General features: G+C 45.1%; 1 protein-coding gene across 1 annotated transcript in view; it reads right to left on the reverse strand.

Moving 5' to 3' along the window:
* LOC139422917 (roundabout homolog 1-like) overlaps positions 1-22,381 on the reverse strand; it is a 208,023-nt gene that overhangs the window by 98,016 nt on the left and 87,626 nt on the right. The window contains exon 3 of the mRNA XM_071174387.1: positions 17,717-18,043. Within this exon, the coding sequence (XP_071030488.1) occupies positions 17,717-18,043 (327 nt within the window). The remainder of the gene's footprint in view (positions 1-17,716; positions 18,044-22,381) is intronic.

Here is a 22,381-nt window from a genome sequence, read left to right on the forward strand (position 1 = left end):
TTTAGAAGTGTGAAAAACATTTGTTCCTTTGAAGTACTTTGGTTTATTTTGATCATTCTGACTGTTTCATAGCGGTATGCTGGTGTTAGTTGACACTAAGGTGAATGGTCTTGGGTGGCAACCACAAAAGCCCACGCTCCGTCACCGTGGCAACCAATGGAAGCCAAAGTGGCTTTGCGTCCTGCACATTAGCAGTTCTAGTATAATAATGCTGGCGCATTAGTGCCTATTGAGTAACCCCATTCCACTTTCCAAAGCTAACAATATGCACATCAATGACTGTCAAGTAGTGAGGGGATCACACTCGATGGGCTTGGTAGCTTGGCAGAGTGTTTTTTCTAAAAAGCCACAAAGTAAAAAACACTGGGTTGAATTCCTCAGTAATGTAGGTGTCTGCCTGGTGTGTGGTTTGCTATGGCATGGTAAGTATTTAATTGTCCGTCTCGTTCTGATCACACAAGCACTTTGATTACTTTAATGACAGCCTACTAGGTCTGCATTTTAATCACAGACACACACACAGCAAACACCGCTGCTACAACACAATGGGAAACCCTTAAAGTGTGCCCACTCCACTTCAAAATGCACTGCACATCCCATTATTTTATGGACTGATGTTGTGACCAGATATTGTGTGTTTGAATCCCCTTTTGGGGTTATACAAAGAGCAACTGTGGTAGTATGTAATAGACATTAACATGTCATAGTTGAACCACTCTGCAGAGCACCAGGACTCTGGAACCTCCAACTCTTTTTGAGCAATATTTACTGAGCGAGATAATAGCATACAGGGTATATACAGACAATCAATGTACACAAGGACAAGCAGTGAGTGCCACCCAGCACATGAAAAGTCTCTGGCGGCTGATAGTTGAGTTTAGGTGGAAATGGCCATGACAGATGGGAGGCCAGATAACCTTTGACCCCAGGGAGATAGCATTGACCCTGTCCAGTGATAAGGGGAGTGTGTCACGGTGGTCTGGTGTGTAGGTGAAGGGTCCTGACTGTAGTGTAGGCCTCTGGCCTGCTGTGTGTGGACTAGGGCCAGTGACAGATAGTGGATGGATAAGCAAAGACCTCAGCAAACACACGGCCAGACCCGGCCAGACCAGACCATTCGTCTCATGCTGCCTGACAGACAGCAGGAGTACCCAACGGCACCACAGTGCAGCGCTGGACTGGCAGGCTCTTATCTCATCTCTAACCCTATAAATCAGACAGAAACATAAACACCTGCTAAAACAGGACCCCTGGGCCGCTAGCCTGCCACTGGGGAGATGACACACGGTAGGGGGGATGACCATGTTGAAAGAAACACAGATATGTGGGTGCTCATAGCATTCAGTAGCACATGGAGAAAATTGAATCTGCTGTCAACTTATTTGAGTTCAGAAATAGCTCATCACATTCACAGCACCCCAGTCTGTAAACAAATATGCATTTCCATGTAACAGCCTGTAGGTACACTCCGAGGAAACTGTGACTAATCTAGACCCGGTGAGCACACACGCTCGCACGCACGCACGCACGCACGCACACACACACACACACACACACACACACACACACAGACACACACACACACACACACACACACACACACACAGAGACACATACACATACACATACACACGCAGATGTTCGGCTCTGATTGGTGTTCAGTGCCAAAAGGCACAGCCTGAGTGAATATTGGGTCATTTGATAGCTTGCTGTATTTGATCAGATACTGTTTGCCTGTTTGCCTGCTTGTCTGTGCTCTCTCACCCAGTATACTGATCCACCATTCAAATAATACATTATACAACCATAGTCGGGTAGGAAACAGAGGTTTGTCATGACTGAAGTAACCATAGGGACAGATATAAGAGTGTCAGCTAAGAAGGATACAGAGGGATCAGAGTTTTCCCTCAGATCTGAAAGGGCTAGAAATTAGGGATCAGAGTTTTCCCTCAGATCTGAAAGGGCTAGTAACGTGGGATCAGAGTTTTCCCTCAGATCTGAAAGGGCTAGTAACGTGGGATCAGAGTTTTCCCTCCGATCTGAAAGGGCTAGTAACGTGGGATCAGAGTTTTCCCTCAGATCTGAAAGGGCTAATAACTTGGGATCAGAGTTTTCCCTCAGATCTGAAAGGGCTAATAACTTGGGATCAGAGTTTTCCCTCCGATCTGAAAGGGCTAGTAACGTGGGATCAGAGTTTTCCCTCAGATCTGAAAGGGCTAATAACTTGGGATCAGAGTTTTCCCTCAGATCTGAAAGGGCTAATAACTTGGGATCAGAGTTTTCCCTCAGATCTGAAAGGGCAAGTAACTTGGGATCAGAGTTTTCCCTCCGACCTAAAAGGGCTAGTTACTTGGGATCAGAGTTTTCCCTCAGATCTGAAAGGGCTAGTAACTTGGATCAGAGTTTTCCCTCATATCTGAATGGGCTAGTAACTTGGGATCAGAGTTTTCCCTCAGATCTGAAAGGGCTAGTAACTTGGGATCAGAGTTTTCCCTCAGATCTGAAAGGGCTAGTAACTTGGGATCAGAGTTCCCTCGGATCTGAAAGGGCAAGTAACTTGGGATCAGAGTTTTCCCTCGGATCTGAAAGGGCTAGTAACTTGGGATCAGAGTTCCCTCAGATCTGAAAGGGCTAGTAACTTGGGATCAGAGTTTTCCCTCAGATCTGAAAGGGCTAGTAACTTGGGATCAGAGTTTTCCCTCATATCTGAAAGGGCTAGTAACTTGGGATCAGAGTTTTCCCTCAGATCTGAAAGGGCTAGTAACTTGGGATCAGAGTTCCCTCAGATCTGAAAGGGCTAGTAACTTGGGATCAGAGTTCCCTCAGATCTGAAAGGGCTAGTAACTTGGGATCAGAGTTCCCTCAGATCTGAAAGGGCTAGTAACTTGGGATCAGAGTTCCCTCAGATCTGAAAGGGCTAGTAACTTGGGATCAGAGTTCCCTCAGATCTGAAAGGGCTAGTAACTTGAAACCTGCAGTGAATAGAATCAAAAGAAAATGTGATTTTTGTATGACATAATCATAATTTTACAGCTGCATGCAGCCCCAGTTTAGTATGAGACTGAATGGGCTAACAGGGTGAGGTTGTAACAGTGACTATGTTCTTTCCTTTCCTCAAGTCTAATCTGTAGAGCAGGCTGCAGTGGAAACGGGAAGGAGACACACCAGGGCTCGTATCACTGAGACTCACAGTGGCTCTTTGTGCTAGGGGCCTTCCCAGGTTAGGATACATTAACTATCAGGACCTCAGGATGATAAACCGAAAATTACCAACAGACATTGCCTTCCTCTTACCAAAAGCATTTTGCTTACATCTGTAATTTCCGGTAATTTTTCTACACAATGTATCTGTAGATTGTTCTAAAACTATTATTGTTCAACAGTAATATATGCATTATGTTGATTCCAGCTATGAAAGTATCTGCCATTCCCTGTTTCGCTGTCGCCTGCTGACTCCCACTCCCTCTTCCCACTGTGCGCAAGGAGGAGGGAGAGACGCATTCTGAGAAGCACAAGCACATGACCGTTGCTCAGAATGCCATTGCGGAAAAAAAACAGTTTTCAAAGCAACTACTGTTGTTCTAGTTCCAGAGAGGAGAGTACCAGCCTTCTGGGAGTATATCATGTATTTCTAACCTCTTAATATTGAGTTCATGGCACCACTTTACAACCGGAGTAGGCTGTAGTTAGTATGCATTTGACCATTTGCAGTGAATAGGCCTACATTAAGTAGCCTAGGCCTAGCGCTGGAAAGTTTAACCTACATTAACCAATTAGCCTACATGGCTATCTAGCAAAAATATCATATTTAGAATTTTCCTGGACCCCAGGAAGAGTAGCTGCTGCTTTGGCAGCAGCTAATGGGGATCCATAATACATACAAATACAAATAAAAATGTTTGCGGTGAATAACAAAGATGTCGGCAAATTCTCTGAACAGCCAAAAATAAACATCACCATTCGGGATCCTATTTTGACAGGTTGCAAATCAAAATATCAATCATGCATATTGTTACCGAGCAAAATATCTAAATTCATCACGATATGACTTGTTGTCCATATCTTCCAGCTCTAGCACCCCCCCCCCCCCCCCCCCCAAAAAAAAAATATTGGAATTTATCGCAGATTTATTACTATCTCAAAACAATGTCCATTTATCACGACATGGGTTTTGTTCACATATCTTCCAGCTCTACTCTCTCCAGACCCTGCCTGACTACAGCAGCCTACATCTCTCTCCCCCTCTCTCACTTTTTATTCACCCTTCTCTTTGCACCCTGCTTCCCCTCCCTCCCTATCTGTCGGTCTGTCTTTCTCCAGTGAGCTTGTCTTGCTATCTGTAGGCAACAGCATTTTGCTAGCCCACTATTCAGAGAAGGTATTAGGGTGAGGAGAAAGGAGACAGGAAAAAGGCGACAACAGTGGTTTGAAAAATTGCAATTTGCCAACATAAAAGGGGAGAAGACAAATGTGTTGGACATACATAAGGTTTGGTGACAGGAGCAGCGGGTCCAGGATTAAGAGTGTCTCAGAGATAACAATTAGAGCTGAATACATTAGCCTCTGTGATCGATCGAGTGGCCACTAGCTGGGAGCCAGTAAGGGGATTTTTCTTCCTCAATTCCATCATTCCATGTGTAGGTTGGGAAGTCTTCTGGGGTTTGTGGACAAAAGGAGAACATGCCTAAGGGATGGATGTTTAGCCAGCATACATCTGCTAAGGGGCCCCAGATCCACAGAGCACGACAGCCAACCTGTTCAGCCAATCCCATCTTCTCATTCTCATAAGCTGAGAAAAGCCGGGGTGAAATCACGCCACAGCATATTTGTGCTAGTTTTCTCCCTATATGTTTGGAATGGGCTATTGAATGTGACCGTATCTCTCAAACGCACCAGAAAACACACTCTGACACAAATCTGCAAGCATGATACACATAATGGTTTGGAAGCTTCACGCACTCACGCGCACACACACACACACACACACACACACACACACACACACACACACACACACACACACACACACACACACACACACACACACACACACACACACACAATTTCAACTTTAATTGGCAGAGAAGATGCGAATCCCCCGGCCTGGTCTTTCTCCCTCCACCCATTCCTATTCCATTCCCCTGTGGCTTGCAATTCTCTCCTCGTCAGCAATTTATTCTCTAAAGATAGGCACACAAAAAAGAGTAGAGGAGAAAAAAAAAGACATTCAGCCATACGCCTTGAAAGAAGTATCCTCTATATTCCTAATAAAGAGGAACCCCCCACAGTGCTGATCATTCACTATTCACAAAGCCGGCCCATTATCATCACAAGAGGAGAGACAGAGCAACAGTAGAGGGGAGGGCGAGGAAAGGAAATAGACATTCTAAAAGCATCTTTACTGCTCAATAGATTCTACTCCATTATTTTGTAGTTGTGTACGTGTGTATCTCCATCCTCCCAAAGAGGCCACAACCCATCTCCTGTGCTTCTAGGCTATACGAGATCAGTAGAGCTAGAGCAGGGAGCGGTGGGTTATATACAGATCCTCCTAACACACATTCAGGCTGAAAGCAACATCTAATGTGGAAATGAGTGGTGCTTTTCCTTCTGCTTATGAAAACATCCTTTTGGCCTGTATGGCCTTTTTCCTGTCTTGCAAACTAGCAGCTGTCTTATCATTCATGTCAACACACAAGAAGCCATAGAGACTCCCAGAGAAACACAAGACGTTAGCCAAACGGAGGAAAAACAAACACACAACACAGAGAGATGAGGACTAACAGCTCTGAGCCTTCAGCGGCTGGGCCACACAGCCCAGAGCCACATGGCCCACATCTCAGAGAGACTCTACTTCCTTTCCCCCCTGCCTGTGTTGATGGCCAAAGGCACACTTTCCCGGAGTGTTGGCACTTTAATATGAATCAGCCTTCTCCCTGCTCTGTGGAAATGCTAAGCCTATGGGAATGAAGGGGAAGGAATGTATTTAGACAGTACGTTTCAGCACACTCAGCCAAGCGTAGACTCTACACACACACACACACACACACACACACACACACACACACACACACACACACACACACACACACACACACACACACACACACACACACACACACACACACACACACACACACACACACAATCTGTCCCCATATATGTTCTATAAGTTAGTGGACGTGTTCTGTGAATGATCCAAACATAGGACGACTGGATTGACGGGAAAAGAGGGCGCTGGGAAACTTCATAGGAAATGTGGAGGTCGGACACCTCGCAGGCAAACTGACCCAAGTTAATGAAAATAAACCATGCTATTTAGCCACCGTAATGGCTGTGAGCGGAGACTAGAGAGCACTTACAATCAGCCTGTTGGCAGTGTCTCCACGTCCATACACAGGCATCAGGGAATAACGCCTCCTCAATACAGAGCCAAGGCTAAGAAATCCCCCTCTCCTTTCACTGCAACCCCTCTTCAGAGACTTCAATCAAAGAGGAGTACACAGAAAAACAGAGAGAGAGAGAGAGAGGTGAAAGGGGTTCCCACCTCCAATCTATCAATCACCCAGCCTGACATACTGACACATATCCTCAGATCCACATCAGGGGGAGCTGGCTTCCTACAACCCCCACCCCAGCCCCTCTATCAATTACATTTAAAGGGCTTTATTGGCATGGGACACATATTGCCCCAAAAAAGTGTAATAGATAATAAACAAAAGCAAAATAAACAATCACAAATGAACAGTAAACATTACACTCACAAAAGTATCAAAGGAATAGAGACATTTCAATTGTCATATTATGGCTATGTACAGTGTTGTAACAATGTGCAAATAGTTGAAGTACAAACAAGAAAATACATAAACATAAAATGGTTTTATTTACAATGGTGTCTGTTCTTCACTGGTTGCCATTTTCTTGTGGGAACAGGTCACAAAGCTTGCTGCTGTGTTGGCACACTGTGGTATTTCACCTAATAGATAAGGGAGTTCATCAAAATTTGATTTGTTTTCAAATTCTTTGTGGGTCTGTGTAATCTGAGGGAAATATGCATCTCTAATATGGTCATACATTTGGCAGGAGGTTAGGAAGTGCAGCTCAGTTTCCTCCTCTTTCCTTAAGAGCCAGGTCTGCCTACGACGACCTCTCTCAATATCAAGGCTATGCTCTCTGAGTCTGTACATATTCAAAGCTTTCCTTCATTTTGGGTCAGTAATAGTGGTCAGGTATTCTCTGTTTAGGGCCAAATAGCATTCCAGTTTGCTCTGTTTTTGGTTAATTCTATTCTAAGTCATTAACTTTTTTTTCTCATGATTTGGTTGGGTATAATTGTGTTGCTGTCCTGGGGCTCTGTGGGGTGCTTGTGAGCAGAGCCCCAGGACCAGCTTGCTTAGGGGACTCTTCTCTAGGTTGGGGGGTGTAACTCAATACTAGGAAAATATTCTGAACGTTTGGTATACTCTTGAAAAGGGTGGGGCTCAAGCTGCATCCCTGTTTCACCCCACGCACACTTGTTGTTTGTGTACATGGTTTTATGATCTTGTAGGTTTTCTCTCTCTCTCTCCTGGTCTCCTCTGTCTCTCATTCAGATGATGGCCATTCCCCCTACTCCCACTAACAATTCCAGCGTTTTAAGAAAACTCATGTCCCTGTCCATCAAAGCCAAGCCCAGTGTATGTCTTTCTTAGAATGTAATATACTACACACAGCTCTTGTTTCACCACCACATCCTCTTCAGAGAGAGAGAGAGAGAGAGAGAGAGAGAGAGAGAGAGATAGAGAGAGAGAGAGAGAGAGAGAGAGAGAGAGAGAGAGATCCCATTACGCAACCCCATCAGGTTAGATCCCTCCTCTGGTGTCCATGCAGCCATCCACTCATTATGGAACAACCCACACACACGTAAGCATGTGTGCACACACGCACAGTTGTATATTGTGTGTGTATCATGTAAGAGTGTGTATCGTGTAAGAATGTGTATGAGTGATGTTGTGGAAGTGTGTGTATTTACGTGACTCATTACCTCATCCATAGAGGGCAACCTGATGCTTTGAGGTTCAACTTTAGACCCAGCCGCAAGCCTAACTGTCTCTCAAATGGCACACTGCCCAATTAGGTCAACAATTTCATTTATTTGTCTTCATTCACTGGCCCTAAAACGGACTCTACTACCCAATAACCTTAAGTGTACACTGTCCATGACTTTCCCTTCACCTCAATAAAGAGCTCCATGATTGAATCAACTCTCTGAGGTCAATAGAACCCATGCTCATTTCCTAGGGTCCTCTAGGCTCCCTGCAGGCAGAGAAATATGTTGAGTGTCCTGCCTGACATTTATTGGATGGGAACTAGGTTATACATCTTGTTTTCCCTTCCTTCAGTTACAGCATGGCTCTGCTGGACTGCGCGTGTGTGTGTTTTGAGTGTACATGTGTGTTTCTGCTTACCGGGCGATATCCCGGCCCCTCAGTCATGCTTCAGGCTCCAGTACACACTACATCTGTCACTGTCTCTGCTCTGTCACTTCAGCTCTCCGTCCCCAAAAGAACAAGTCTCACTTCTTCACCATGAAGGACAGAGAGCAGATCCCACACTTCTCCATCTGTTTCTCTACATCTCTGTGACTTATCTCCCTCTCAATTCAATTCAAGGGGTTTTATTGGCATGGGAGACATATGTTAACATTGCCAAAGCAAGTGAAATAGATAATAGAAATAGATAATAAACAAAAATTAACAGTAAACATTACAACTCAAAGAAGTTCCAGAATAATAAAGACATTTCAAATGTCATATTATGTCTATATACAGTGTTGTAGTGATGTGCAAATAGTTAAAGTACAAAAGGGAAAATAAAAAAAACATAGATATGGGTTGTATTTCTCTCTCTCTCAATCTCTCTCATAGTCTGGCTTTAACCATGCTTACACATTTCCAATGCTGTTAGTGTCACCACACACACAATGCACACACAGACAGAGTAAGTGTTTTTGATGCTCTGTACTGTAACCCTATAGGAGTCTCTCTCCCCAGTATGGGGGAGCAGCAGCAGCAGCAGTAGGCAGTAGGCACTAACACAAAGAGCCACTCCCGCTGGGCTATTCTACAGAGAGCTCTTTCATCCACACCATGAGCTCATACATTAACATGACTCATTTGAAGATGTGATCAAAAGACGGTGACTTTGCCTTCTCTAAAGTCAGCCAGTGGAAAATGGGGGAAAAGGCCAGAGCAATGAAAGGAATTATCTCTGAGCAGGTCAAACTTCTGACCAACACACATCATCACTGGTCACCTCACATCTCCCTCCATCCTCCACTCTCTATCCCCGTTATCATTACCCATAATCCCCTCTGCCTGCTCTGTGTCTGAGCTACCCCTCGGGGATAGGGCTGTGGCGGTCATGAAATCTTATCAGCTGGTGATTATCAAGTAAATAACTGCCGGTCTCACGGTAATTGACCCTTAATTAACATAAACATGTTTTAGCATCTCCTGGCTTCCACCAATAGCCTACAAGCCACTGATGCAGATCTTTGGCAAATCTACATTTAAAAAAAATTGGAATTAATCCATTTAGTATATTCTACACGATTACAAAAAAATCCATGATTTATTGTAGATGGATCTAAAGAAACATGATATGAAGAAAATGTAGTCAATTACAGAAGAACATAATAGCATACTCTGAGTTGTCCTTATGTTAGGCCCTGATCTCTCTATACACTATGGCTGTGGGCTACACTAGTTCATTTAGCAGACAAAAATAATGTAATGTCACGGGCGTGGATCAGCTTTAATATAGCAAAAAGATTGTGGCTGCTATGATATAATTTCAATTTAAATGATTATACAAAATTCTTGCAACAAATAGAATGTTATATATACACTACCGTTCAAAGGTTTGGGTTCACTTAGACATTTCCTTGTTTTTGAAAGAAAAGCACATTTTTTGTCCATTAATAAAATAAATGGAGGATACTGCCCATATTATGTTTTGTTACATTATGTTACTTGTTTTTGGTCGCAGGTTCAGGAATGGTTGAAGAATTGCAACATTTACCTGGACTTAACTCTGCAAATAGTACTGCTGGGTGATCTGAAAAATCATAGTCAATCTATCAATAATATAATAATTATAATATAATATAATAATTATTACAGTCTGTAGAAACTATGAGAAAAGAAATGTTGAGAACTTTTGTGAAACATCACAGCACAGTTGAAAGTACATGGCAAATAGAAAACAAAACTGATGGGACTAAAAACAAACAAAAGATAACTAATGTAAAATATATGTCCTTAAAATGTATATAGTAAGTATAAGCTGGAAGTAGAAGTCTAAGTGTTGACCACTAGTTTATTCCAATTAAGGGAGGGGTGGTAGGGTTACAGGGAAATAATAAAGGAGAATATATACAGTACAAGTCAAAAGTTTGGACACACATACTCATTCCAGGATGTTTCTTTCTGTTTTACTCTTTTCTACATTGTAGTGAAGACATCAAAACTGAAATAACACACAAGGAATCATGTAGTAACCAAAAATGTGTTAAACAAATCAAAATATATTTTATATTTGAGAATCTTCAAAGTAGCCACCCTTTGCCTTGATGACAGATTTGCACACTCTTGGAATTCTCTCAACCAGCTTCATGAGAAAGTCACCTGGAATGCATTTCAATTTACAGGTGTGCATTGTTAAAAGTTAACTTGTGGAATTTCTTTCCTTCTTAATGCATTTGAGCCAATCAGTTTTGTTGTGACAAGTAGGGGTGGTACACAGAAGATATTATCGCCCTATTTGGTAAAAGACCAAGTCCATATTATGGCAAGAACAGCTCAAATAAGAAAAGAGAAACGACAGAAAGTTTCAAGAAAGTTTCTATAAGCGCAGATGCAAAAACCACCATGAGCTATGATGAAACTGGCTCTCATGAGGACACAGAAAAGGAGGACCCAGAGGTACCTCTGCTGCAGAGGATACGTTCATGAGAGTTACCAGCCTCACAAATCGGCAATTAACTGGCCCTCAGATTGCGCCTCACAGAGTTCAAGTAACAGACACATCTCAAAATCAACAGTTCAGAGGAGACTGTGTGAATCAGGCCTTCATGGTCAAATTGCTGAAAAGAAACCAATACTAAAGGACACCAATAAGAAGAAAAGATTTGCTTCGGCCAAGAAACACGAGCAATGGACATTAGACCGATGAGAATCTGTCCTTTGGTATGATAAGTCCAAATTTGAGATTTTTGGTTCCAACCGCAGTGTCTTTGTGAAACGCAGAGTAGGTGAACGGATGATCTCCGCATGTGTGGGTCCCACCGTGAAGCATGGAGGAAAAGGTGTGATGGTACTTGGCTGGTGACACTTTCAGTGATGTATTTAGAATTCAAGGCACAGTTAACCAGCATGGCTACCATAGCATTCTGCAGCGATACACCATCCCATCAGTTTTGTGCTTAGTGAGACTATCATTTGTTTTTCAACAGTACAATGACCCAAAACACACCTCTAGGCTGTATAAGGCTGTATATTTGACCAAGAAGGAGAGTGATGGAGTGCTGCATCCTATGACCTGGCCTCCACAATCACCCGACCTGAACCCAATTGAGATGTTTGGGATGAGTTGGATCGCAGAGTGAAGAAAAAGCTGCCAACAAGTGCTCTACATATGTGGGAACTTCTTCAAGACTGTTGGAAAGGCATTACAGGTGACTACCTCATGAAACTGGTTGAGAGAATGTAAAGCTGTCATCAAGGCAAAGGGTGGCTACTTTGATGAATTTAAATTATAAAATATATTTTGATATGTTTAACAGTCATTTGCTTATTACATGATTCAATATGTGTTATTTCATTGTTTGGATGTCTTCAATATTATTCTAAAATGTAAAAATAAAGAAAAACGCTTGAATGTGTCACACCCTGATCTGTTTCACTTGTCTTTGTGCTTGTCTCCAACCCCCTCCAGGTGTCGCCCATCTTCCTCATTATCCCGGTGTATTTATACCTGTGTTCTCTGTTTGTATGTTGCCAGTTAGTCTTGTCAGCGTATTTTCTCATCTCCCTGCTTTCTCAAGTTCTGTTTCCCCGGTTCTGACCATTCTGCCTGCCCTGACCCCGAGCCTGCCTGCCGTTCTGTACCTGCCTGACTCTGACATGGATTACGGACCTCTGCCTGCCTTTGACCTGTATTTTGCCTGCCCCCTGTTTGGGTCAACAAACATCTGTGACCCTAGCTGTCTGCATCTGGGTCTAATCCTGAGTTCTGATAGAATGAGTAGGTGTGTCCAAACTTTTGACTGGTACTGCGTTTGCATATATATATATATATATATACATATACTGTATATATATATATATATATATATATATATATATATATATATATAGGGGGGACAACTCCTGCGTCACTGCAAACCCTTTGAGTTGAATCAGTAGGACATAAGTCAATTTAGCCTATACAAACTTGCCCTCAACATCCCGAAAGAAACTCACCAGGTCAGAACAGAGAGAATGAAGAAAGAAAGAAAGAAAGAAAGGTTTGCTGTTAGGCAGCACAGTAGATCTCCTTAGAGTGAGTCAGTGGAGTGGACACATGAAGTACTGTAGCTGGGTGATAGATGCATACAAAGTGTGACTGTGGCAGGGACAGAGTGTGAGGGCATGCCCATTGTCGTTAATCCCTGTCAACAGGAAGTAGAGGAACGCTGCTTTGAGTGCTTCCCTCTCTTCCCTCTGTCCCTGTTGTCTTTCCTGCCTACTGCCAAAACCAGTGCTTTTGTCACCTCCAGCACCCCACCCCTCCCTTATAGGTTCACCAAGCATTGGTTGATGTGTATTTTGTCCGTGCAGGCAGACAGAGTCCTCACGGGGGGACAATGGGGTGAAAGCGTGCCTAATTGGCAGCACCACAGGCTTATCCCTCACACTGGGCAGACTCAGCAGAAATACACTGGCATCAGTTAGGTTCACAGTAACCCTTAGTCTAAACTACAGCACTACTAGATACTCAAACACACAAACACATCTATTATGGATGGTACAGTAGGTGGGTCGTATAGTAACAGTTCACCAACCTTTTTGGAGTATTATTTTACTACAGGGATCTGAAGCAGACATTGAAATTATGCATTTGTCACATCTCAAAAACCGTACCCCTGAGCTCTCGGACAGTCCCAACCTATCCTTGACCCCTCACTAAGACTCAGGTGGTGGAAGGCCGCGTGGTCATGGATATGAGGTGGTTCTGGGACAGCGAGGACATGCTCAGCCCTGAGAGGCCCAGGACACATGCTGAGACACGCCATGTGAGCATAACTTAAATTACCTCACCCTGCAACTGGGTATACCCACTACTGAGAAGAGTGGGGGGGGGGGGGGGGGGGTGTTCTCCTGGGATCCCTAGCCTTTTCCCTTGACTGTGAGAGGACCACACAGGAAGCAGAGAGCTAAATACATCAGGGGACTGACTGAAGGGAAGCAAGGGAAGCTCCTTGTAATAAAGTTAATGAAAGACAAATAGTCTGGCAAGTAAACAAAGTATCTTCAGTGGAACTTGGCAAAGGGTTAGAAGAGAGAGACAGATAGTAGGGTGCAGGCTCTATTTAAGGCTTCAGGTTAGAGGTGTAGGCTAAACTAGAGAGAAGATGAGTGTTGTGTGGGGGGGGGGGTGCAGGGACCTAGGTCCTGGGGGATGAGGGGACGGGGTGAGGGGACGGGGGGTGAGGGGACGGGGGTGAGGGGACAGAGGGAGAGCAGAGGCCTAGAAGACAGGGGCTACAGAGAGCTAGAAGTAGGTCAGTGTATAAGGGAAGTTTGCATGCAACTACAGCAGGTCACCTTTCGGTGCGGTCAGGTCGGGCAAAGATAAGTCAATTATACGCGTAAATGTGTAATTTGATTCACTGATGTTTCTATTAAGCTCTGGTTGTGCTAAATTAGCTTTGATGAAAAACACATTCCTTCTACTCAACAGGAGGACACGGACATTAGACATAGTGTGAATGTGCATGATTAGACTGTGTGAATCTGCGTGATTAGACAGTGTGAATCTGCTTGCGTGGGAGTGTGGTTGTGTGTCGGTACCCATGTTTATAAGCACCCGTGTGTGAGAGAGTTCATGTTGCGTGTGATAGAAACATACTCTGGTGAAATAAAACACCCAAGACCAAACAGAGAACCTTATCTCACATCCAGTTTGTTGTTTGTCTTCACATGGCTGTGACACATTCACTGTATAATGTGTTTGTTCAGCTGCACAAAAGAAGGTTGGTTCATTGGTCAAGTTTAAAATAAGAGGCAAATAAAACTGTAAGAGAACTCTGAGAGCGTTTGTACAATTGGTCTGGCAGACTTACCACGAAACAAGCTGGTGCATCAACTAACTAAGTGAAAACGAGTCCTGAACTACACTGTCTGGAAACACTGAACAACAGCTAGACCAGGCTCCTTCCAAACACTGCACCGATTATAAAACATTGTAAGATTACATATGAATAAACAGTGTTACAGTACTACATCACCCCAGGCAGTTAGAATATAAAATGTATAGAGAGGTATATGCATGGTTATTCCTGCCCTGACATGTGAAACCCTCATGTTCTTCAAAGGCCTTAAAGGTAGAGAGTAGAGTATTACTTTATTCATCGCAACTTGGGAAATAGTTTATCACAGCATGCATCATCGATAACTTACACGGTAGTGACGGTTGGAGTTGCTCCTTCGGTGTTTGTAGCTCCAGAAAAGCCGTGCTAAACCCTGGGACCGACTCTGCCCTCCCTACCTGTCAGACAGCCAGCACTGGTTGAAACAAGGATTACCACGACAGGCCCATTAGCAAGGACTAATAGAGAAAAAGCCAAAATGGAGCTGTTATTTTAATGTTGAAAATGGAGTTGGTAAAAAGGCTGTTTTCCGTGGTAGCAAAGGGCGGGACAAATACACTCAGGAGGATTACTGCTCTCTCTCCCTAGGGTTTCACAGGGTGTTTTGAACAGGATAGAGGATCAAACTGTATTGAAAATCCTTATATAACCCAAAAACTGCTAGACTATATTTCACATTTACTATTGACAGACAATACACTTCCTAACCAAAAGTTTGTGGGCACCTGCTCGTCAAAATTCTCATTCCAAAATCATGGGCATTAATATGGAGTTGATCCCCCTTTGCTGCTATAACAGCCTCCACTCTTCTGAGAAGGCTTTCCACTAGATGTCGGGACAATGCTGTCGATTAGGCCTGACTCACAGTCGGCGTTGCAATTCATCCCAAAGGTGTTTGATGTGGTTGAGGTCAGGGCTCTGTGCAGGCCAGTCAAGTTCCTCCACAACAATCTTGATAAACTATTTGTGTATGGATCTCGCTTTGTGCACGGGGGCATTGTCATGCTGATACAGGAAATTACCTTCTGCAAACTGTTGCCACAAAGTTGGAAACACAGAATTGTCTAGAATGTAATTGTATGCTGTAGCGTTAACATTTCCTTTCACTGGAACTAAGGGGCCTAGCCCGAACCATGAAAAAAGCCCTAGACCATTATTCCTCCTCTACCAAACTTTACAGTTTGCACTATGCATTGGGGCAGGTAGTGTTCTCCTCAAATCCGCCAAACCCAGATTTGTCCATCAGACTACCAGATGGTGAAGCGTGATACCCCACTTCAGAGAACGCGTTTCCACTACTCCAGAGTCAGAATGGTGGTGAGCTTTACACAACTACAACCAACACATGGCATTGCACATGGCACTGCTCAACCATGGAAAACCATTTCTTGAAGCTCTCAACGAACAGTTATTGTGCTGACGTTGCTTCCAGAGGCAGTTTGTAACATTGTGTTGCAACCGAGGACAGATGATTTTTACGCGCTTCAGCACTCAGCGGACCCATTCTGTCCCACATACTCGTGTATAGAGCAAGCTAGCATTTTACCTTGGTTGACCTTGCACTGGGTGTTAGAAAATAAACAACGATGACAAAAATAATAAACAGGCTGCCATACTCTGCAGATAGTTCCAACGATCCAGTAAGGGGCCAGTAGAGTAATTAGTATCGTTGAGCTGACTTCAGGTAAACTGTATGCAGGCTCAGATGCAGCCTGAGCCTTCATATTATCTGTATGTTTTGTGTCTGGCATGGCTGTAGTCATCTTAGATGCTGTTCAAAGGCTGAACTAGAGAGAGAGAGAGAGAGAGAGAGAGAGTGAGAGTGAGAGAGAGTGAGAGTGAGAGTGAGTGAGAGAGAGAGTGAGAGTGAGAGTGAGAGAGAGAGAGAGAGAGAGAGAGGCCCCTCACGTAGACACTCACCAACCAAGACTTCACAAAATTGGACAAACACCAAATTGAGACTCTGCATGCAGAATTCTGCAAAAATATCCTCAGTGTACAACGTAGAACACCAAATAATGCATGCAGAGCAGAATTTGGCCGATACCCACTAATTATCAAAATCCAGAAAAGAGCCATTAAATTCTACAACCACCTAAAAGGAAGCCATTCCCAAACCTTCCATAACAAAGCCATCACCTACAGAGAGATGAACCTGGAGAAGAGTGCCCTAAGCAAGCTGGTCCTGGGGCTCCGTTCACAAACACAAACAGACCCCACAGAGCCCCAGGACAACAGCACAATTAGACCAAATCATGAGAAATCAAAAAGATAATGATTTGACACATTGGAAAGAATTAACAAAAAACAGAGCAAACTAGAATGCTATTTGGCCTTAAACAGAGAGTACACAGTGGCAGAATACCTGACCACTGTGACTGACCCAAACTTAAGGAAAGCTTTGACTATGTACAGACTCAGTGAGCATAAACTTGCTATTGAGAAAGGCCGCCGTAGGCAGACGTGTCTCTCAAGAGAAGACAGGCTATGTGCTCACTGCCCACAAAATGAGGTGGAAACTGAGTTGCAATTCCTAAACTCCTGCCCAAGTATGACCATATTAGAGAGACATATTTCCCTCAGATTACACAGATCCACAAAGAATCCAATTTTGATAAACTCCCATACAGTATCTACTGGGTGAAATTCCACAGTGTGCCATCACAGCAGCAAGATTTGTGATCTTTTGCCACAAGAAAAGGGCAACCAGTGAAGAACAAACACCATTGTAAATACAACCCATATTTACGCTTATTTATTTCCCTTGTGTACTTTAACCATTTGTACATTGTTACAACACTGTATATATATATATAATATTACATTTGTAATGTCTGTATTGTTTTGAAACTTCTGTATGTGTAATGTTTACTGTTAATCTTTATTGTTTATTTCACTTTTGTATATTATCTACCTCACTTGCCTTGGCAATTTTAACACGTATTTCCCATGCCAATAAAGCCCCTTGAATTGAACTGAAATGAGAGAGAGAGAGAGAGAGAGAGAGAGGGAGAGAGAGAGAGAGAGAGAGAGAAGGGCCAGACTTGTCGTCACCATGAGACCATGACTTCACAGTCTATACTGGTCCATGGCTCTTGACTGGGCTGGTTTGGTGCTGTGGTTGGTGACATTGGATATTCTCCTTTTTGTGATCGTCCCAACCTGGCAGGAACCACAGTACTGCTCAGACATCTAATGAATGGCTGCTTTCTGTAATTATTAAGTGTAATAAAGAAGTGATATCCTGAGACTAAGGTTATACACCAGCCCAGCCCCGAGGTGGTTTTAACCCACCACCACCCAGAGAGAGAGAGCATTACTTACTGGCTACTTCCAGTGAGGCGTTGTGGCTAATGGCCTGGCCCAGGTAGTTACGGGCCACACACACATAGCTGCCGTCGTCTGGCTTGCTGCGTCGGCCGTGGACGATGCGCAGGAAGAAGAGGGATCCGCTGGGCAGCAGCATGCGGTGGGAACGGGGGTTGTCCCGGTCTGTCTCCACCCGCTCCCCGTCCTTGTACCACTCCACCGTGGGGGCGGGACGCCCCTCCGCCTTGCAGTTGAGGGTGGCCGGCTCCCCCTTGGACACGATGAGGTCAGAGGGGTGCTCCACGATCCGAGGAGGGGAGTCATCCTGACGCAGACGAGATCCTGGGACGAGAGGAGACATAACATGAGACTTACATTGTACGTATGCTGAAGCCTTCCCTGACCGGATGCCCCTCACATTTCTCAAAATAAAAATAAATAGATAATAAATTCCTCTATCTTCCAGTAAAGAGATCTTCTTCCTTGGATTGTGGCTGAAATAAAGCTCTTTCAACCTCCCGAACAGGCTAACATCTCCTGAATAGGTGTTGAACTAAGGCCATTCTAGTATTTGAACACTTTTTTTTTTCTCACTTGCCTCACTCTGTTAAATACTTATTTACATTTTTAAGACCTAAGCACAATATAATCAGCAGCACATGCCATGACCCAAACATCACTCTGTCATATGAATGCATTCCTCACCCTCAGTCTTAACTATAGGCCAGAGGGCAGGGTCTGTCCCTCCCCTTTTACACTCACACAATATTGTAGCCCTCTGAGGAAGCATGCATGAGAAAAAGTAGCTTATTAGAGTCTGGGGGAATAGAAACTATGTGGAGACCATATTTATCACGCACACAGAGACACACACATTAACAAAGCACCCACTAAGATTAAGTGATTTACCTCACAAATTCTCTCAAACACGCACATGCACACCACACACACACACATGCTATACATCTCTCTAATGCATGAATAGCCCAGGAAGCCATACCGTGTCTGTAATGCACACATCCAGCAGTACAGTGCATATCAGTCTCAGCAGTTGTTCACTTCAGCAGCAGCACAGTAATTAGACAGGGCAATATCGTAGCTGAGCTGGTGGATGTACCAACTGTTATCCTGTCTGACATTCTAATGAACACACATTGTCATGTGGCAGACACAATGTTTCTCTATTGTTTAAGGGCCCAGAGCCCCAGGAGGCAATACATAGCAGTAAGCACAGCTGGCATATCTTAATAAACAATTCTTCCCTTAAATCTCCACTGCAAAAACAAAATGTTGTTTATAGTTGTGAGAGTATGATATGAGCATTTTTCTAAATCAATATGTTCTGTGCTATAAATAAGGGTGTAAAACCTTATGCTGTTCATTTTCAATATGGACGCTTTATAATATTTTCCAAGGCTCTCGCGCTCTCGGTTGATATGCATAAAGCTCAGAGACAGGGAGAGATAGAAGAGAGAGGGAGGTTTACTTTGAAACATGTACAACCCCGCTGAAGGAATTCAGGGCTATTCACTCCTGTGAAGCGCTGAGGCGGACGGGTCTAGCTGTTAATCAACTTCCATTTGTCAGAAGTCTTTGATCCTGCTGTCGGCACAGTAACACTCTCTGAGAGGGAGAAGAAGAGAACGCTGCTATGTCCACTGTATGTTTTATTAAACAAGGCTTTGAAGTGTTTCCATGTTCTGCCATGGGGTTTAGCCCTCCCTAATAAATTATTTCAACCAAAAAATTATATCTATCAGGCAGCAGTCAGGGGCTATTTCTTTAAGGAATTATACATTAACATTCTGCTAGGTAAGTGGTGCAAAGCTGCAGAAGATGGCAGATTGGGAGCTGGGCAGTGGGCAGGCAGGCAGGCAGGCAGTGGGCAGGCAGGCAGGCAAGCAGGCAGTGGGCAGGCAGGCAGCGGGCAGGCAGGCAGTGGGCAGGCAGGCAGGCAGCGGGCAGGCAGGCAGCGGGCAGGCAGGCAGTGGGCAGGCAGGCAGGAAGGCAGGCAGGCAGCGGGCAGGCAGGCAAGCAGGCAGTGGGCAGGCAGGCAGTGGGCAGGCAAGCAGGCAGCAGGCAGGCAGGCAGTGGGCAGGCAGGCAGTGGGCAGGCAGTGGGCAGGCAGGCAGTGGGCAGGCAGGCAGGCAGGCAGTGGGCAGGCAGGCAGCGGGCAGGCAGGCAGGCAGGCAGTGGGCAGGCAGGCAGGCAAGCAGGCAGTGGGCAGGCAGGCAGCGGGCAGGCAGGCAGGCAGCGGGCAGGCAGGCAGTGGGCAGGCAGGCAGGCAGCGGGCAGGCAGGCAGTGGGCAGGCAGGCAGGCAGGCAGGCAGCGGGCAGGCAGGCAGGCAGGCAGGCAGTGGGCAGGCAGGCAGTGGGCAGGCAGTGGGTAGGCAGGCAGGCAGGCAGGCAGGCAGGCAGGCAGGCAGGCAGGCAGTGGGCAGGCAGGCAGTGGGCAGGCAGTGGGCAGGCAGGCAGCGGGCAGGCAGGCAGGCAGGCAGTGGGCAGGCAGGCAGGCAGCGGGCAGGCAGGCAGTGGGCAGGCAGGCAGTGGGCAGGCAGGCAGGCAGCGGGCAGGCAGGCAGTGGGCAGGCAGGCAGGCAAGCAGGCAGTGGGCAGGCAGGCAGGCAGGCAGGCAGTGGGCAGGCAGGCAGGCAGCGGGCAGGCAGGCAGTGGGCAGGCAGGCAGGAAGGCAGGCAGGCAGCGGGCAGGCAGGCAAGCAGGCAGCGGGCAGGCAGGCAGTGGGCAGGCAGCCTACAGCTCTCTCAGAATATTATTTATGACAATGGAGTGGGAGAAGGTGTGTGTGGGTGTGTGGTGTGCGTACATGCTTGCGTGCACATTGTAGATCATTCAAATGGGTGTAAGCTAAAACACCTGGTCTTAATGGTGAGTAATTATCTTCTACAAATCAAGAGTGCTGGCATGTGCAACTGCGTCCTTGTGTGTTTGCGAGTAGAGCCTCTCCTTGAAGTCATTACGGAAAACCTGGAGGTATGGGCCAAAACCTCCATCTATTCAAACACTAACAATCACACAGTCTCCTCCTACTCTGTTTACCTGTCACTCATTACAATATCCTGAGCCCCCCCCTCAGGGGATATTTGATAAAGGCTCCTTAATGAGCTCCATGTTACTGCCTCCCTCCATCCATCCCTCCGTCCTTCTATCCTTCCGTTCCACCATCTCTCCAGATTTAACTCGTCTTCTTCCCCGTTACAACTAACAAAGGACATTTGTACTGGCTCTACTGTAGCTACCCTTACTATTTGAACGGATCCACTTTGGCATAAAAAGGTTTAAGTGCTTAACTATGCTTGTCTGTGTGTGATACTCTGAGAGAGAGAGAGAGAGACAGAGAGAGAGAGAGAGAGAGAGAGAGAGAGAGACAGAGACAGAGAGACAGAGAGACAGAAACAGAGAGACAGAGAGACAGAGAGAGAGGACAGTTAATACTGTCCAGTAATTGCAGCCATTTGTGGGTGGTACAGTATATTACCTGTTTTACTGCCTGTTGGGAACACGGGTGTGATTTGGCTGCTCTTTCATGTGGCCGGTAGCACAGTGGTTCACAGTGCTAACTTACAGGGCCCGCAGTGGGTCTGACTGGGGAGTTCCTGTTTTATAATGCATGTTTTATAATGCTTTAATGGGGAGATGATGCAGTATAGCAGATACAAAGCCCTAACTCACAGACCTATACCAGAGAAGCTGCAACACGTTACTGTACTGTAGCACAGAGACTGTGGGGGGAGGAGCAGTCACAGTGCTGTCGTCCTACTGATTCCTTTAAACCACAAATAGTCAGCCACATAAATACCTCACACATTGTATGTCTGTTGGATGCGTGTGCTCTTTGTCTTCCTCTGGAAATGACTACGGATTTGCTACATTACAAATAGAAATGACATACTGTACATTCAGTGATGCTATGACTTCAGTGCAGTAGGTATGGCATTACACTGGCTCAACAGAATTCTAGACACAGACCTTGATGGCAAGGTGCTGCTGGGAATGTCACTGAAAGAGGGCACTCCGATTGATCAACTGCTGCTTCCAGTCAGCCTCACCCTGAATCACAGGCACATATGCACGTGCGGAAGCACGCGCACGCACACACGCACGCACACACGCACACACACACACACACACACACACAGGACCATTGCACCCCACATCCCCCATTAGGTTGCAGGTAGAGGGAAACTGATCTATGGGAAGATCGATAACGTCTATACTCTCCATTTCATCAGCAGAGCGTTCGGGAAGTAAGAAGGGACAGAGGGCCAGGTGGTACACTACTCCTACATTTCCTTTTCCAGTAGTGCTCATTACTCTGTCCCATGGATAACACTGAAAACCCACCAGGACAGAGAACCTACATGCCTGGTCATCCTGAGAACAATGATCTAATTAAGTCTCGCCATAACAAAACATAATTATGGGGTGTTTTCTAAGGCAAGTGAGAGGGCTCCATCAAGCATTTAAAATGAATGCACAAAAACACAAACACATCCATACACAAACAACTCCATGGTGGAAAATACAGAAAACCACCAATCTAGCCGCAGGGCAAGATCATACATATTTAATTTCAATTTCAATAAACGCCCTGTGCAGACATATTCAGAAGGGTAATAAATGGAGTGGAGAACGACCGCCAGTTTACCCAGTTCCCTGTTCT

This window comes from Oncorhynchus clarkii, chromosome 12, assembly GCF_045791955.1.
Source record: "Oncorhynchus clarkii lewisi isolate Uvic-CL-2024 chromosome 12, UVic_Ocla_1.0, whole genome shotgun sequence".
Lineage (NCBI taxonomy): Eukaryota > Metazoa > Chordata > Actinopteri > Salmoniformes > Salmonidae > Oncorhynchus > Oncorhynchus clarkii.